The following is a 19,076-nucleotide window of genomic DNA, read 5'->3' on the forward strand; positions in this document are numbered from 1 at the left end:
TCCGCAACAGTTTCCCACTTAGGTAGGATTTTGATCATTGTGATGCCTCATCTTTGGTCATTGTGAAGCTTCATCCTTGGTCATTGTGATGCCTCATCTTTGGTCATTGTGAAGCTTCATCCTTGGTCATTGTGCACTTCATCTTTGGTCATTGTGACGCTTCATCTTTGGTCATTGTGACGCTTCATCTTAAGTCAATTTGACACTTCATCTTTGGTCATTATGATGTGTCTTCTAAAGTCAATTTGACACTTCATCTTTGGTCATTATGACGCTTCTTCTAAAGTCAATTTGACACTTCATCTTTGGTCATTATGACGCTTCTTCTAAAGTCAATTTGACACTTCATCTTTGGTCATTATGATGTGTCTTCTAAAGTCAATTTGACACTTCATCTTTGGTCATTGTGAAGCTTCATCTTTGGTCATTGTGATGCTTCATCTTTGGTCATTGTGATGCTTCATCTTTAGTCAATTTGACACTTCATCTTTGGTCATTGTGAAGCTTCATCTTTGGTCATTGTGATGCTTCATCTTTGGTCATTGTGATGCTTCATCTTTGGTCATTGTGATGCTTCATCTTTGGTCATTGTGAAGCTTCATCTTTGGTCATTGTGAAGCTTCATCTTTGGTCATTGTGATGCTTCATCTTTGGTCATTGTGATGCTTCATCTTTGGTCATTGTGAAGCTTCATCTTTGGTCATTGTGATGCTTCATCTTTGGTCATTGTGATGCTTCATCTTTGGTCATTGTGAAGCTTCATCTTTGGTCATTGTGAAGCTTCATCTTTGGTCATTGTGATGCTTCATCTTTGGTCATTGTGATGCTTCATCTTTGGTCATTGTGATGCTTCATCTTTTGTCATTGTGAAGCTTCATCTTTAGTCAATTTGACACTTCATCCTTTGTCATTGTGATGCTTCATCTTTGGTCATTGTGATGCTTCATCTTTGGTTATTGTGACGCTTCACCTTTGGTTAATTTGACACTTCATCTAAAGTTAATTTGACACTTGATCTTTGGTCATTGTGTCCCTTCATCTTTGGTCATAGTGACTCATGTTATTCAACATTAATAGCAATACTCATGTTATTCAACAGTTAGATAGCAATACTCATGCTATCCAACATTAACATAGCAATACATCTGTTATTCAACATTAAGATAGTAATACTCATGCTATTCAACATGACCATAACCAAACTCATGTTATTCAACAGTTAGATACCAGTACTCATGTTATTCAACAGTTAGATACCAGTACTCATGTTATTCAACAGTTAAATACCAGTACTCATGTTATTCAACAGTTAGATACCAGTACTCATGTTATTCAACATTAACATAGCAATACTCATGTTATTCAACATTAAGATAGCAATACACATGTTATTCAACATTAAGATAGCAATACTCATATTATTCAACAGTTAGATAGCAGGACTCATGTTTTTTAACATTACCATAGCAATACTCATGTTATTCAACATTATGATAGCAATACACATGTTATTCAACATTAAGATAGTAATACTCATGCTATTCAACAGTTAGATAGGAGTACTCATGTTATTCAACATAACCATAGCAGTACTCATGTTATTTAACATTACCATAGCAATACTCATGTTATTCAACATTAAGATAGTAATACTCATGCTATTCAACAGTTAGATAGCAGTACTCATGTTATTCAACATAACCATAGCAGTACTCATGTTATTCAACATTACCATAGCAATAATCATGTTATTCAACATTAAGATAGTAATACTCATGCTATTTAACATTACCATAGCAATACTCATTTTATTCAACAGTAAGATAGCAATACTCATGCTATTCAACATTAAGATAGCAGTACTCATGCTATTCAAAATTACATTAAAATTTCAAAGATAAGTGTGTTTTATGGATAAGTGTTATAATATTACTTATACATGTACCTATTGGTAAAGTAGTAGGAACATATATACTTGCACAGAAATTTTGGGGCATTATGAGGATGGTATTTCCAAATCCCTGCTGGTATTTTCTTACAGTATATTCTTTAATTGTTCTTTTATTTTTACAAACAGATATATTTAGATGGGTGTCATCAGTTGACAGACGATGATGTGGCTTTACTTCTGGCAGCTATGCCTAAGGTGACATTGGTCTCGCTGACAGGAGTCTCCATCAGACATCTTAGTCATCCTGCAGTCAAAACTTTTCTGATCAATGGTTGTCCTATACTAACTGGAGATGAAAATCTTGGTAAGAATAATTATAAAAAGAATAGCAATATAATATATGGTGGATAGTTACATATTTACAATCCTGAAGGACAGCAAAATCGACTGACAGGAAATTTGATTTATTTATTATTATTAATTGCTGGTGTACATGATTTTATTTGTGACATGATTTTTCAATACTTATAAAAAAAAAAAAAATTAGTTTTATAAATTATTAACTGTTTTCCACAACAGATCAAGTAATTTAACTTGTACAAAATCTAGTAAAGGTGTGGCAAAAATTATATATATGAAAAACATAAATAACAATCCTCCAAAATACAACAGCTCCCTGGCACCAATAACAGGTGCAAAGTACGAGCAACAGCTCCCTGGCACCAATAACAGGTGCAAAGTACGTGCAAAATACTTGATGTATGTGCCATGTAATCTTTCTTTACCAAAAACTAACCATTTTCCATTATTTAAAACATGAATTTCAAAGGAAAAGATTGGTTATCAATTTGGTGATGTACGACGGGCAGCAGCCAAACAATGTCCCTGTGTAATTAACTTGAAAACTCCTTTACAAAATATTTTCAAATTTAGATATATATGGCTCCTTTGAATAAATGAGAGTCCAGTTAGATTTTCCTGATTTTAGCTTTATCTTAGTTGAGTTGCCAATAGTCAAATTGATAATAAGATCGATTTTGGCCTTTCCATTTCTGAAAGCTACAAAAGTTCATTTATTCTTATGCCTCACCATAGCCCCCGTCTGTATAATAATTGATAATTGAGATAATTTGTATTTGATTATAACCATGATTATCTCAATGTATTAATACTTCAATACGAAGATATATGACTAAAAAGGACATTAAAAGAATAGCCATATCTACTTAAATGTAGTACATGTATAGTTAAGTTAAAAACTTATATATTTCAGAACAATTTTATCATTGTGTGAGTAAATTTTCATTAGATTAACATAATATGTATTACGACATGTCTGATAAAAGATAGTGTGAATAGTTGTTTGGCATTTTGCTAGTATTTGCATGTCTTATATCTTGTCTGTAAAAGGCATGGTTTTGCAAGGATTGAGTATAGCTTCGTATTAAATGCAATATTATTACTTTTTATTGGATAAAAAGTTTGAAGTGGAAAACTAGATAATCTTATGATGCATATAGTACAACTTAACGTGTTACTATTTAACAATCTTGTTTTATTGATATTAATGAAGGTAGGAATGGTCTTTATGATCAAGTGTCAAAGACTACCATTAGAATAAAACTAGTCTTAATATTTTATTGCATTTGTCACTGTAACTTTAATTCAACCACATAATTACTGTTAGTAGTAATGTGATAACCCCAATGCTTACCCTCATTTAGGTATGGACTTGAATTGATATAACAACATTTTCATCAAATATAAGCTCGATGGAACTGATTATTAAACACATCATTCAAAAAAGCAAGTTTTTGGTGATGAAGCACCTGTTTTCAATGATGATTGTGATAAAATTGAGGTCATCTCTAAAATAATAAAGTACAACTTCTGTAAACCATCTTATTTGCATGGATACTTTATTTCAAGTTTAGCCCTTCTAGCCTAATTCACAGCGATTTAATTTCATGATTTTCAAAATTAACTTGGTGTAATTATATAGACAAGGAAAGACCCAAATTTGAATTTTTCGCAACGAATTATATTCACATTAGTTTTCTTTACCCAAAAGTTTAGAACAAAAAATAATTGGTTACAATATTTTAAGCTGCTGTAGTATGTAATAATGGTTTGCTGTTTAAAAGAATTTAGATGTACATTTTCGAAATTGGTGAAATTAAGTCATAAGTGCACTCAGTGGTCATGGCAACTGTTACTATACTGTAAATTAAGAAATTATTGCAATGTGTTTATTATTGTGAGAAATGAAGCAGGGTTATAATCGCAATCATTTAAATTCTCTTTATGAAATTTTTATATGAATTAAGGTGGTACCTAACACTACAGGGAGATAACTCTGTAAAATCAGCTAAATGTTTAAATCACATTGCATTGTTAAGGAAATAGTAAGCTTCTCAATAATCAAAATGAGTGTTTGTCAAACTGCTATATATTCAACCAATTTTTTCGGAGAAAGTAATTGGTTCAAGTTTTTTGAAATTTTTATATTTTTTCATAAGGTCAAAGCTAATATTTTGTCAAAATTTTGTGAAAATTAAACAAACCAAATTAATTTTAGTCAAGGTGTTTGGTACCACCTTAATCAGGATTTTTCTCAATATTGCAAAAATTAAAATCGAATTTTAATCTAAAATGACGAAATCGCAATAATAAACTGCATACAACAATTTCTGAATTTACAATGAAAAGAATATTTAGTGTCAAATCCATAAAATTGTGAATAACTCAGTAGTGAAGAAAATAAATGAATGAAATCTTCATGAAACTGTGTTCTTGTACTGCTAGTTTTCAGAATATTTACATATCCATGTTCACTCTGCGTTTTATGTTTCCGCAAATTGGTATTACTTTTCCGGAAATAAAAGTTTACGTTTCCGCAAATATATATCTTACTTTTCCGGGAAAAAAGTAACTATTCCAGAAAAAATAATTTATTACTTTTCCGCAAATAATTAAGAAATACCTGTTGATCGAAAACATAGCCATAATAAAAAATAAAAAGGTCAGCATAACATGCTGGTAAAATTCATCATTAAAATGTATGAAAACGTATGTTCAAAAGTCAGCACTAAACAGATATATCTTGATATGAGTTCATAGGTCAGTTCTGGCAGAATATTTGTAGGGAACACATCGTACAAAGTTCACAGTAGTACATTCACCGTTTACAAGTTTAATATTTTGTTCAAGAAGGAAACCCCCCCCCCAAGAAGGAAGTTCTGCTCCTTTTTATATTTCCAAAAGGGGTGTTTTTACTATCAACTGGTTATATCTAGTATATTGTAAATATAAGATCAGAACCTTTTCTTTGTTAAAAAAATAAAATAAATAATTTATCCAATATATTTTCAAATATTTATAATTTACCAGGTAAATTTCCGGAAAAGGAATACAAACAAATTGCGGAAACATATACTTTAAATTTCCGGAAACGTAGTATTGGGACTTTGAAAATTAGTGGAAATGCAATACACCTTGTTCACTTGACCAAGCAAGATGTCTACTATTATTAGACAAGAAAATTACCTAAATAAATATATGCTGAAATTTTTATAGAAATAATAGTATATTCAGTTCAAATATTAATACATGTAGTGCCATTGAAATATAGTCCTTAGATATGCATTTGAATTTTGTATTCAAGGCCAAAAAAAATTAATATGTGTGTTTCCTATTACATCTTTGAAAAAAATAGGGTAGGTAGGTAGGGAATTTTTTTTTTTTATTTTACCTTTTTTTTTTTACATTGAGTCTATGGGAGGGACATTCTAATTTTAACAGTGCTTATTGAAAAATGACAAAAAAAACTTTAGGGTAGGATATTTTTTAGCTTAAAAAATAGGGTGTTTACAGTCATAGGAAACACACATCTTTTTTTATTTGACCAAATGTTTTCATTTCTCTTTTTATAGTTGATCTGAACCATGGTCATACAATAGTAGTACCACAGAAACACTTAGCTGGTTATTTTGTTGAGTTTGTTAAGACTAAGAAAACTCTGCAGAAGCTTGGTGCGCTACAACCCTTCAATCAAGTAACTGATTTACCCATAAAAGACTGGAAAGTAACATTAACTGAAGTCCTTTTAGATCATGTAAGTACATGTATCAATAATTAAAGATTATTGTTGGTCATCTCACTGAGATTGATTTTCTTACTTGAGCCGGTACGGTAAACGTGAGAACAGCAATCGAATTGAGATGACCAATGATAATCTGTTTATCGCTATTTTACCTATGAAAAATTTGTTAATTTCATTGACAACAGCACATTCAAATAAATCCATTAGTTTCTCGTGATTCATATCACTCTACTGTGCTAAAAAAGGCAATTATCAGTCAGTAAGATCAAAGGAAAAGTTTGTAAAATTGCGATAATGTCATTATGAGTTATACTACTCAACTGTATAAGAATAAAAAAAAAACTCAGATAAATGACTTTAAAATCAATGAGGCATAATTGTCCTCTGAAATGAATATCAAGGTAATTTATCATGATCACTTTTATGACCTCTGTCCTGAATTTGCATGAAATAAATGAATCCTCAGTATTGAGGAAAATTACAGTTTTGACAAATTCTGCATAGGAGCAGAAGCAGAGAGAAACTTCTATTTTGTTGAACGTTTTTAAAATTCAAAAACTAGAATCCAGTGAGTAAAATTAAATTCACCTTGAAGGAATGAATTAGACCATTTTAATAACAATGTTTTTTTTCAAATTGAAAGTCATCAGTTCTATTTTAATTTGATCAGAATATCAGATAAATCAAGATTGGTAAGGTGGACAAAAGTTATTGAAGGTCAGGTGACTCAATCGATCTGTTCACTTGAAAAAAATGATTTAAATACCTTAAATATTGCTACAGGATGATTATCGCAATAACTAGAATTTGCATTTTGATAACTGAATTATAGTTTTTATGCAGATTTTTGTAATTGTAAAACACAATAATTTCTGAATTTACCGTATTTTATAATGATGTATCTTTGCAGCCAATGTTTGATGTGGTGATCAGTAGCCATCCTGTTCAAGTTATTATCACCTTCAATACAACAAAGGGAAATTTGGAGGGAGTTAAGAATCATATTGTTGATACAATAACACGGGTTGTTACAAAAGTAAGTATTCAGAGTTTGTTATTGGAAAATAAGGATTGTTGTATGACTACAATTAAGGGTCATCTCAAAGGTCATAATTTAGGGTTAAATGTATGGAAATAAGGATCAATTCAGGATTGATGTAAAACAACAAGAGTCACTCAAAGGTTATAAGTTAGGGTCAAATGTTGGGAAATAACGATCAATTCAGGATTGTTTTAAAACAATGGGGATCACAGACAAAAAGTTCAGGGTTCATTGCAGGAAAGCGAGGATCAATTTTGAGAAGAATTTCTCAGGTTAATGTCTTCAAGGTTTCTAGCTTAAAATAGACAAACACAGGTCATTAAAGCATAATTCAGAGTCACAAAAATAATAATTCAGGTTGACGCTTGGATAACAAATCTGTTAAAGTTGAGAATTTAGGGTGGTTGTTTGGGTAAGCAAGGACAGTCACTTAATTAAAAATTCAGATTCTTGTTTAACAATGGCAGTCACTAAATTAAGAATTCAGATTCTTGTTTAAGAATGGTAGTCACTAAAGTAAGAATTGAGATAAGGGTTAATTTGTTTCACCACAAACATGACAAAGCTAGAAATTTAGTTTTCCTATTTTGATAACAGGGTTCATTACAAAAGTAAGAAAATAAGAGCTGTTGGTTTGATAAAAACAAAGGTGTAAGGTGAGGTTATAAGTTTAGAATTCTTGAATGGATAATGGGGAGTTAATGCTTTAAATGAAAATAAATACATTTAAGTAGTAAATAAAGATACATGGTATGTGTAATACTGTCAAAGGCAATCAGCCATCCGTGATGATAGTTATGTCAGTCGAGCTAGGTTGCAAAGGCTTTATCACACTTTAGATCTGTATAAGTCATGTCACATAGATAAACATCTACTTAAGTTATACAATAAAGTATATATGATATGGATTTTTCAGCATTACACACCCTATGAACCCTCTACCAACATTATTCCTTGAGTAGAGCTCTTTGGATTATATTGCTGTCTCAGGTTGATGGGGATGTGATATTGAAAAAGACATATGATATTCTCTTTATATGTATACTTTTAAAAGACAACAGTAAGCGTTTATTTAACAACATGTTTACATTTTCTGTAAATATAGTGTGCACTTTTCTCCCATAATGAAAAAGTGTCTAATACTTGAAATGACATATTTAGAATCCATGTTATGAAATAAAATACCTTCTTATTGTAGAAAACTTTTGAGATATAGAGAAGTTAAATATTTTTAAAACTAAAATTTCAGGCTGCTTTCACTACAGTTTACCCCAAAAATAAAGAACCAGAGGTTAAAAAAGAAGAAGTGGAAAATGATGAGACAAAGGTTTGTATGATTAATAGATAAGTGAGGTATCATCATTTAGACAGCATCCTCACAACACAATAAACCACTTTTTTCAGAATTATAATTTAACATAAAGATAAATCAAGGGTGTAATGCATGTACAGTAAGCCATAATCATGCAGAGAGTTTTATCACTGGACATATTTGTTAATGCAGCAATATGCTAAATACAAGACAGAAAATTCTAGTCTAGTAAATATTGGTATGATGCTTTATACATGTATAATATTAGCTAGAAGAGCTATAAAACCCATATTTTATATATATGCTTTATGGTGCTGAAGGCCACCAATATGTCTTCAACACAGTTAGAAAATCCTGCACCTGGAAGCATGATTCTGCGAACCCCTGAACAAAAATGTGTACTAGTTCAGTAATAATGGACGTCATACTTAACTCAGAAATATATAAATGAACTAAAGTTAAACAAACATACAAGACTAACAAAGGCAAGAGGCTCCTGACTTGGACAGGTTCAAAAATGTGGTGAGGTTAAACATGTTTTATGAGGTATTAACCCTCCACCTATACTTCAAGCCAATGTAGAAAAATGAACACACAACAATTAACAACACAGCAGTGTAGAAAAACAAACACACAGCAATACTAGCACGTTAAAAATCCAGCTCAGGCTGTCTGTGTAGTACAAAGCAGGGTTAATATTCATATGACATTAAAACAAAACTGGAAACAAAAGATATCACATAAAAGAATGCACCAATTTATTGGAAGAAAAAAATATCGCATAAGAGAATGCTCCCAGTGACTGGAAGCAAAAGATATCATTTAAAAGAATAATCCCATTTTCTGGAAGCAAAAGATATCACATTAAAGAATGCTCCCATTTACTGGAAGAAAAAGATATCACATTAAAGAATGCTCCCATTTACTGGAAGAAAAAGATATCACATTAAAGAATGCTCCCAGTTACTGGAAACAAAAGATATCACATAAAAGAAAGCTCCCATTTACTGGAATCAAAATATATCTCATAAAAGATCTCTCCTAGTTACTGGAAACAAATTATATCATATAAAAGAAAGCTCCCATTTACTGGAAGCAAAAGATATCACATTAAAGAATGCTCCCATTTACTGGAAGAAAAAGATATCACATTAAAGAATACTCCAATTTACTGGAAGCAAAAGATATCTCATAAAAGAAAGCTCCCATTTACTGGAATCAAAATATATCTCATAAAAGATCTCTCCCAGTTACTGGAAACAAAAGATATCACATAAAAGAAAGCTCCCATTTACTGGAAGCAAAAGACATCAAATTAAAGAACGCTCCCAGTTATTGGATGCAAAATATATCTTATAAAAGAATACTCCCATTTACTGGAAGCAAAAGATATCTCATAAAAGAAAGCTCCCATTTACTGGAATCAAAATATATCTCATAAAAGATCTCTCCCAGTTACTGGAAACAAAAGATATCACATAAAAGAAAGCTCCCATTTACTGGAAGCAAAATATATCAAATTAAAGAACGCTCCCAGTTATTGGATGCAAAATATATCTTATAAAAGAATGCTCCCAGTTACTGGAATCAAAATATTTCACATAAAAGAATGCTCCCACTTACTGAAAGCAAAATATATCGCTTAAAAGAATGCTCCCATTTACTGGATGCAAAATATATTACATAAATTTTGAAAAGAATGCTCCCAGTTACTGAAAGCTAAATATATCACACAAAAGAATGCTCCCAGTTACTGGAAGCAAAAAATATCACATAAAAGAATGCTTCCAGTTACTGAAAGCTAAATATATCACATAAAAGAATGCTCCCAGTTACTGAAAGCTAAATTTATCTCATAAAAGAATGCTTCCAGTTACTGGAAGCAAAATATATCACATAAAAGAATGCTCCCAGTTACTGAAAGCTAAATTTATCTCATAAAAGAATGCTCCCAGTTACTGGAAGCAAAATATATCACATAAAAGAATGCTCCCAGTTACTGAAAGTATGTTAAATATATTAGATTTATTTTAATTAGAAAGTTGAGGGAGAAGAAACAGAGAATAAAGAAGAAGTGAAAGTAGAAGTAAAGATTCCAGAAAAGAAGAAGCCTGAAGAGAAGACTGAAGAAGTGAAAGAAGATGAAAAACCAGCAGATGTTAGACCTTTCAGAGAATGTGAATTTATATTAATACAAATAGGAAAACCATCTAAACTGATTGAGGAGGTACAACAGTTTATATCAGGAGAATTTTTGACAACAAAATTAGAAGTTCTAGACAAGTCAATGGAATACCATGAACAGTAAGTAAAATGTATATGGATTCTTTTACTAAATCCTTGGGTTACAGTAAGTGGACCCAGGATTATTAAAAAAGTTAGCCCTGTTTATGCTGCAGAAGAAATAGGGGGGACTGGTTTTAAGCAAGTACTAAAAATTGAGAATTATGTTTGCAAACAACACAATATTTCCTTATACCAGGATCTGCAAAAATCAGAATAATGTAGATAGAGAAAATTATCCCCATACCCCTCCCTTTCCTCCCTTACATCTTCTCCTCAGGAACAATGTCTTTCTATTTTGAAGAAAAAAATGATTTAAAACTTGATATATTAGCTGATGTTCAAATCATATTCTTTTATATAGTGTTCATCTCATGACATTACAACATTTAACTCTGGAAAATCAATCAGGTACCAAAAATAACTCCAAAACAGTAGAAGTCAATAAAGTTGCAATATAAAAAATTACAGCTATTTTGTAACCAGCTAATGCCTGAAAATGTTTTAAAATGCCATTTTCCATTTAGTTGCAAATCTTAACTACTAAGCAGCAAAAGTGAAAATCATTAATATCGAACTTGACTTCTTTTGTCGAGCCTGGGACAAAAGAAAGCTCGACATAGGGATAGTGATCCAGCGGCGGTGGCGGCGGTGGCCTTAGCTAACTTCTTAAAAGCTTTATATTTTAGAAGGTGGAAGACCTGGATGCTTCATACTTTGTAAATAGATGCCTCATGTTACGAACTTTCCGTCAGTCACATGTCCAATGTCCTTGACCTCATTTTTATGGTTCAGTGACTACTTGAAAAAAAAGTCAAGATTTTTTGTAATGTTAAATTCTCTCTTATTATAAGTAATAGGATAACTATATTTGGTATGTGCTTACCTTGCAAGGTCCTTGTGCCCGTCAGACAGTTTTCACTTGACCTCGACCTCATTTCATGGATCAGTGAACAAGGTTAAGTTTTGGTGGTCAAGTCCATATCTCAGATAAGCAATAGATCTAGTATTCGGTGTATGGAAGGCATGTAAGTAATACATGTCCAACTGGCAGGTGTCATCTGACTTTGACCTCATTTTCATAGTTCAGTGGTTATAGTTAAGTTTTTGTGTTTTGGTCTGTTATTCTCATACTGTATGCAATATGTCTACTATATTTGGTGTATGGAATGATTGTAAGGTGTACATGGCTGACTGGCAGGTGTCATTTGACCTTGACCTAATTTTCATGGTTCAGTCATTTTTTCAGTGGTCAAAGTTATGTTTTTGAATTTTGGTCTTTTTTTCTAATACTATATATGCAATAAGTCAACCATATTTGGTGTATAGAAATGTTTTATGATCTATATGTCAGTCGTGCAGGTTTTATTTGACCTTGACCTCATTTTTACGGTTCATTGCTCAGTGTTAAGTTTTTGTGTTTTGGTCTGTTTTTCTTAAACTATAAGTAATAGGTCAACTATTTTTGTTGTATGAAAGAATTGTTTGCTGTACATGCCTGCCTGTCATGGTTCATCTGAACCTGACCTCAGTTTCATGGTTCATTGGTCAATGTTAAGTTTTCTTGGTTAATGTTATGTTTATGTGACAGTTGTAATAAAGCTTTATATTTAGGACTATCAATATAATATCAATGATTTGTAAAGAAGGCGAGACATTTCAGCGTGTGCACTCTTGTTTGAGATCAGTGACAACATATAACATTTTAAAAAACATTGGTTGAATGATTAATAATTTATAATTGCACAGAAACAACTTTCAATAACAGAACTTCTATCAGAAAACCAGATTAAAAAAAAAATCATTTACAAGCAGCATTTTCCTGTAAAAGTTGGGCATTGGAAATATTTAGTACATTTATTTTTTAAAGAAATATCAAGAAATGGATTTGTTACGAAATAACAGAAAAATAATGATTTTTTTTCTGTTTTGAAGAAAATAGTTATAAGTATCTACGAACTATAAACATTTGATATACTATAAAATTGAGAATGGAAATGGGGAATGTGCCAAAGAGACAACAACCCGACCATAGAAAAAAACAACAGCAGAAGGTCACCAACAGGTCTTCAATGTAGTGAAAAATTCCTGCACCCGGAAGCGTCCTTCAGCTGGCCCCTAAACAAATATATACTAGTTCAGTGATAATGAACGCCATACTAATTTCCAAATTGTACACAAGAAACTAAAATTAAAATAATACAAGACTAACAAAGGCCAGAGGCTCCTGACTTGGGACAGGCGCAAAAATGCGGCGGGGTTAAACATGTTTGTGAGATCTCAACCCTCCCCCTATACCTCTAGCCAATGTAGAAAAGTAAACGCATAACAATACGCACATTAAAAATCAGTTCAAGAGAAGTCCGAGTCTGATGTCAGAAGATGTAACCAAAGAAAATAAACAAAATGACAATAATACATAAATAACAACAGACTACTAGCAGTTAACTGACATGCCAGCTCCAGACTACAATTAAACTGACTGAAAGATTATGATTTCATCATATGAACATCAGGCACAATCCTTCCCGTTAGGGGTTTAGTATCGTACCATCATAACATATATGAGAAGAACATAACCCGTGTCATGCCAACAACTGGTTTTTGAATAAATGTGTTTAGTTCCGATGCAAAGACCCTATAAGTGAATCAATATTAACGCCAAAATATGCAATCTTTAATGACCTGACAACAGTATCGTAACTATATCCCTTCTTAATAAGTCTATTCAAAGGTTTTGTTAGTTTTTGAGGTGAATACTGACACCTTTGTGCTTTATAAAGAATATTTCCGTAAAAAATTGGATGTGAAATACCTGAACGTATAAGAAGTCTGTATATATTTCTTTTTTTTCAGACATTTCTCTGATATGGATATGGTAGGACAGAATGCATATGCATCATTGTGTGCAGCTAAGGAAAAATTAGAAACTTTCAATACAGAGAAAAATGACCGAATTCATTTCATGTCCATAGATATGGAATCTGAAGAGGTAAATAGTTATTTGTATACACAGAACTACTGTGGATTCATTAGTATTTGTTGGGTACCAGTTTTCATGGATTTCGTGGATTCATTAGTATTTATTGGGTAGCAGTTTTCATGGATTTCGTGGATTCATTAGTATTTGTTGGGTAGCAGTTTTCATGGATTTCATGGATTCATTAGTATTTGTTGGGGACCAGTTTTCATGGATTTCGTGGATTCATTAGTATTTGTTGGGTACCAGTTTTCATGGATTTCGTGTATTCATTAGTATTTTTGGGGTACCAGTTTTCATGGATTTCGTGGATTCATTAGTATTTGTTGGGTACCAGTTCATTAGTATTTGTTGGGTACCAGTTTTCATGGATTTCGTGGATTTAGGGGAACCCAAATTTGAATGCTCAACGAATTACAAATTTCTTTAAGGAATATATGCATACTTTGTCAAAACCACAAAATCAAATATCCACAATAATGCAAGTTTTCCTCAATCCACGAAAATTTGTGACCCCGAAAATAAATGAATCCACAGTATTATGTTTATTAATTGCTCTTAAATTTTATTAATTTTACCCAAAAAACCCAACTTTTTTACTTAAAATTATAATTAAAGTTTTTTTCTTTATTTTGTTCAATGGATGAAAAGGTATTGAGAACAATAATGAAACATGTAAATTTTACACTTCTGAAGTGCTATCCCTAGATTTCCATTCACCAGGAACGCTCAAAACCAAATATCTGAAAGCCAAGGATGTTTGAGAACCAAAAAAGTTAAAGAGCTATATGACCTTATAGGACAAAAATAGCAAAATCCTTTTTATGTCAAATTTCATTCAGGTTTTATTTTTGCAGGATTTATGATATATATTACATGTTTAATCACTCATACTATACTTGATACCGTTTGGATGGTTATAATTTTGTATCACCTTGTCACTTGCATGTCTTGTGAGCAATTCAAACATTTGGGGCTCTGATAAAGAAAGTTTTGGATTGGTTCAGCATAAAATTGTTGATGTGCAATAAACAAGTAATTTTTGATAGCCAGATAGCCATTTATTGTAGAAAAATAATGTGAATGTAAATTGTCATGAATTAATAAAACACAGATCTTACTTATGTAAATACTTCCAGAAAATCATGAAAATAATTCACTGCGAAGTCGCCTAGAAAGAGCTTAGCTCAAAATAAAGTATCTATGAAAATAAGTTGGTTTTCAGTAATTTGGTTGAGAGCTAAAGTAAAACAGTATATATATTATCATTTTCCTAATTTATTTGTAGTGTTTAAATAGTGTTTATGACAAGATGACAGAAGTTTTGGATTGTCGGAAACACCATCAGGAAATGAGATACAAGATAGCAGAAAAGTTTGAGAAATACCTAAGTGTTGTCTTAGAAACTGTGAAGAAAAATGAAGTCATTGATATAAGTTCTGGACTTAAAGAAAGTTTTGACATTGCAGGAGCTGAGTTCCTCTCAATTGCAAAACTTTTACAGGAACAGGTAGGCAATTCCTGTAGTCTTCCTTATTTAAAGTTTCTTTTTTAAAAAGAAAAAAAACCAAAATACTTAAGGTTACTTTTTGGCTTGTACTTTCTGTTATGTGAGGCAGATACATGAACAGTGGAAAAAAAGAAGAATACATAAATGCCTTCTCTTCCAAAGAAAAGAAAATACCTATATTCCTACCCCTTTAAAGTAATGAAAAATACCTATATTCCCACCCTTCCAAACTAAAGAAATATACCTAGATTCACATACTTCAAAAGTAAGCAAAAATACATATATTCCCACCCCTCCAAATTTAAGAAAAATAACTATATTCCCACCCCTTCAAAGTAAAGAAATATACCTATATTTGAACCCTTCCAAAATAAACAAAATAAACAGAAATACCTAAATTCCAACCGCTCCAATGTAAAGAAAAATAACTATATTCCAACCACTCCAATGTAAAGAAAAAAAAATATATTCCAACCACTTCAATGTAAAGAAAAATAACTATATTCCAACCACTCCAATGTAAAGAAAATTAACTATATTCCAACCACTCAAATGTAAAGAAAAATAACTATATTCCAACCACTCCAATGTAAAGAAAAATAACTATATTCTGACCCCTCCAAATTAAAGTTTTCTTCATTTTTTTTAAACAGTGATAAATCTTAAGATACTAATAGATTTTTATATTGAAAGACAATAGAATTTTTATCAATTTGATTTTAATTAAATCTCAATATGATTATAAATGTCTCTGTTGCATATTTAATAAGGATAAATAAATTCCAATATTTCATTTTTTCTCATTAAACAAAAGATTAGATTTTTCAAATATATTTTACAAGTACATATAACTCAATTTAAATATTTTGATTTATTACAGGGGAAAGTTGTTATCCTGCAACTCTGCTCCAAGACTCTCATAGTAGATCTAGAATTCTTAAAATCTATGGTTGATAAAGTCGGAAAAGCTGGTACTTATACAACAAGCCAATCTTATTCAACTGCTATTAAAAACCAAACAAGAGGACTCACACTTCACAAAGCTTCAATACAAATTGGTTATACATTGAAAGAGGATGATGAAAAGGTAAAAAACATAAATAACAATATTATGTACTGTGGATTCATTTATTTTCATGGGTTCTGACTTTCGTGGATTAAGAAAAACTTACATGTTCGTGGATATTGAATTTCGTGGTTTTGCCGAAGTCTCCACACAAGCCTATGGAAAATTTGTTCTTCTTGAACACTTAATTTTAAGGTTCACCTGTACCCACAAAATCCACGAAAAATTGGTAACCAACGAATAATAATGAATCCACAGTATATCCGATTTTTCTTTACAGAATTCCTTTCTTTTATTACCAGGTACAGAAAATTCACTACCTGTGTATGTGCATTGAAGACCCATAGGTGGCCTTAGACTGTTGTCTTCTCTTTGGTCCAAATGTTGTCTCTTTGACACATTCCCCATTTCTATTCTCCATTTTACTTTTTAGTGCATCACTATTGAAACAGGTATACTGGTGTTGATGAAGCATTAAACAGTTTTAAAAAACTAACAGTGCTGCATGTTAAAGGAAAGATTAATTTACTTTCTTACTTTACTATTGAAATATGTGGTAATAAGTTTCTTGTGAGCACAACTATTAAAGAGGCATTAGCTATTAAATTAATGTTCACCAAATCATCATTTTGATAAATTCATCAGCAATGTTTATTAGCTTATTTTGACAACGTTGAACCAAACTGTCTACTAAAAGCAAATTATTATTTCACTTTTTTCACTTTCATTATATATTTTTGTTTATATCTTGTAGCTAATACCCCTTTAAATAGCTTGATAGATATTGATGAATCTTTACACACATGTTGAACACTACCTGAGACAGCTCTCCGACAGAGCTCGAACAATGTAAGCAAAAAGGAATATAATTGCAGTTCAACATTATAAAGAGGAGATAATCAAATTTGCATAACTGGATTCCAGACTCTTAGAATGTCCTGTTGTAAATGTCCTGTATTTTTAGTTCTAGTTGTCGAGCCTGCAACTTTTGTTGCAGAAAGCTCGACATAGGGATAGTGATCCAGCGGTGGCGGTGTTAGCTCACTTCTTAAAAGCTTTATATTTCAGAAGGTGGAAGACCTGGATGCTTCATACTTTGTATATAGATGCTTCATGTTATGAAGTTTCCGTCAGTCACATGTCCAATGTCCTTGACCTCATTTTCATGGTTCAGTGACCACTTGAAAAAAAAGTTCAAATTTTTTGTAATGTTGAATTCTCTCTTATTATAAGTAATAGGATAACTATATTTGGTATGTGCGTACCTTGCAAGGTCCTCATGTCTGTCAGACAGTTTTCACTTGACCTCGACCTCATTTCATGGATCAGTGATCAAGGTTAAGTTTTGGTGGTCAAGTCCATATCTCAGATACTATAAGCAATAGGGCTAGTATATTCGGTGTATGGAAGGACTGTAAGGTGTACATGTCCAACTGGCAGGTGTCATCTGACCTTGACCTCATTTTCATGGTTCAGTGGTTATAGTTAAATTTTTGTGTTTTGGTCTGTTTTTCTCATACTATATGCAATAGGTCTACTATATTTGTTGTATGGAATGATGGTAAGGTGTTCATGTCTAGCGGGCAGATGTCATCTGACCTTGACCTCATTTTCATGGTTCAGTGGTCAAAGTTAAGTTTTTGAGTTTTGGTCTTTTTATCTAATACTGTATGCCTTAGGTCAACTATATTTGGTGTATGGAAATATTTTATGATCTTTATGTCAGTCGCCCAGGTTTTATTTGACGGTGACCTCATTTTCACGGTTCATTGCACAGTGTTAAGTTTTTGTGTTTTGGTCTATTTTTCTTAAACTATAAGTAATGGGTCAACTATATATGTTGTATAGAAGCATTGTTAGCTGTACATGTCTGCCTGGCATGGTTCATCTGACATTGACCTCATTTTCAAGGTTCATTGGTCTTTGTTTAGTTATCTTGGTTAATGTTAAGTTTATGAGACAGTTGTAATAAAACTAAGCTTTATACTTATAAGGACTATCAACATAATATCAATGATTAGTATAGAAGGCGAGACATTTCAGCATGTGCACTCTTGTTTTAAATTAAAAGTTATTTTCTATGTTAATACATATTTATAATTTCAGTCGACATTGTTGCTGAAGATTTTACAGGATTATTGTGGATTAGTTGAGTTACCTCGATGGAGATTGAAACCAGAAGATGAACAATTTATATATGTTGTTCAAGAAAAATTGGAAAAACTTGTGGTCTCATTGGTAAATATCACAATATTTTATGTCATTACTAAATTATTATTTCTGTATTTCTGAAGAGGTTATTCTGAAGCCTGCTCATTTGGCTTATGGAGGAATTGAAGACCAACATTCCTAATAACATGAACCAGAAGTTCAATACACAAGTCATGGTACAATGATATGTTAATTCATAATAAAGAATAATTCTGACATGGGATTTTCTAAGTATGCTTCATTTTCTTAAACATCTGTTTAAAAAATCATCTTAAAAAGCATCTTTTTAAAAATAGATTAAATCACCCGGTTGTGAAAATATGATTGATTGATTTTTGCTTAATGTCCAGTGGCAAATATTTGATGTGTGTTCAGGGAAAGAACAAATGAACAATATTAACAATCATTAAATCCTGCATTATGTGTTGACCAGGATGTAGGGCGAGAAAATTGAAATACCATTGAAAAATGAGGCTAGATTTGATAGGAACATAAATTTCACCTGGAATATCACACCTTCAGACAACCAATAGAGTTGATGCATGGCTTTCTAACTTATAGTCTGAAAAATGATTTTAAAAAGTCATAGATTTTACAGAAAATGAACAGAAGTTTTTTTCATTTGACAAGTGAATGTACCACACCAATTTTTGATGGGTCAGTAACTTTTAAAAAAAAA

The 19,076-nt window shown here is 31.6% G+C and overlaps 1 protein-coding gene across 1 annotated transcript in view; it reads left to right on the top strand.

Annotated features, from left to right (window-relative positions):
• LOC139486753 (uncharacterized) overlaps positions 1 to 19,076 on the top strand; it is a 128,021-nt gene that overhangs the window by 10,039 nt on the left and 98,906 nt on the right. Inside the window, exons 5-13 of the mRNA XM_071271690.1 lie at positions 2,078 to 2,255; positions 5,824 to 6,005; positions 6,904 to 7,029; positions 8,285 to 8,362; positions 10,386 to 10,651; positions 13,487 to 13,622; positions 14,899 to 15,120; positions 16,001 to 16,207; positions 18,293 to 18,424. Of these exons, the coding sequence (XP_071127791.1) occupies positions 2,078 to 2,255; positions 5,824 to 6,005; positions 6,904 to 7,029; positions 8,285 to 8,362; positions 10,386 to 10,651; positions 13,487 to 13,622; positions 14,899 to 15,120; positions 16,001 to 16,207; positions 18,293 to 18,424 (1,527 nt within the window). The remainder of the gene's footprint in view (positions 1 to 2,077; positions 2,256 to 5,823; positions 6,006 to 6,903; positions 7,030 to 8,284; positions 8,363 to 10,385; positions 10,652 to 13,486; positions 13,623 to 14,898; positions 15,121 to 16,000; positions 16,208 to 18,292; positions 18,425 to 19,076) is intronic.

This window comes from Mytilus edulis, chromosome 8 (genome assembly GCF_963676685.1).
Source record: "Mytilus edulis chromosome 8, xbMytEdul2.2, whole genome shotgun sequence".
In the NCBI taxonomy this organism is placed as follows: Eukaryota; Metazoa; Mollusca; class Bivalvia; order Mytilida; family Mytilidae; genus Mytilus; species Mytilus edulis.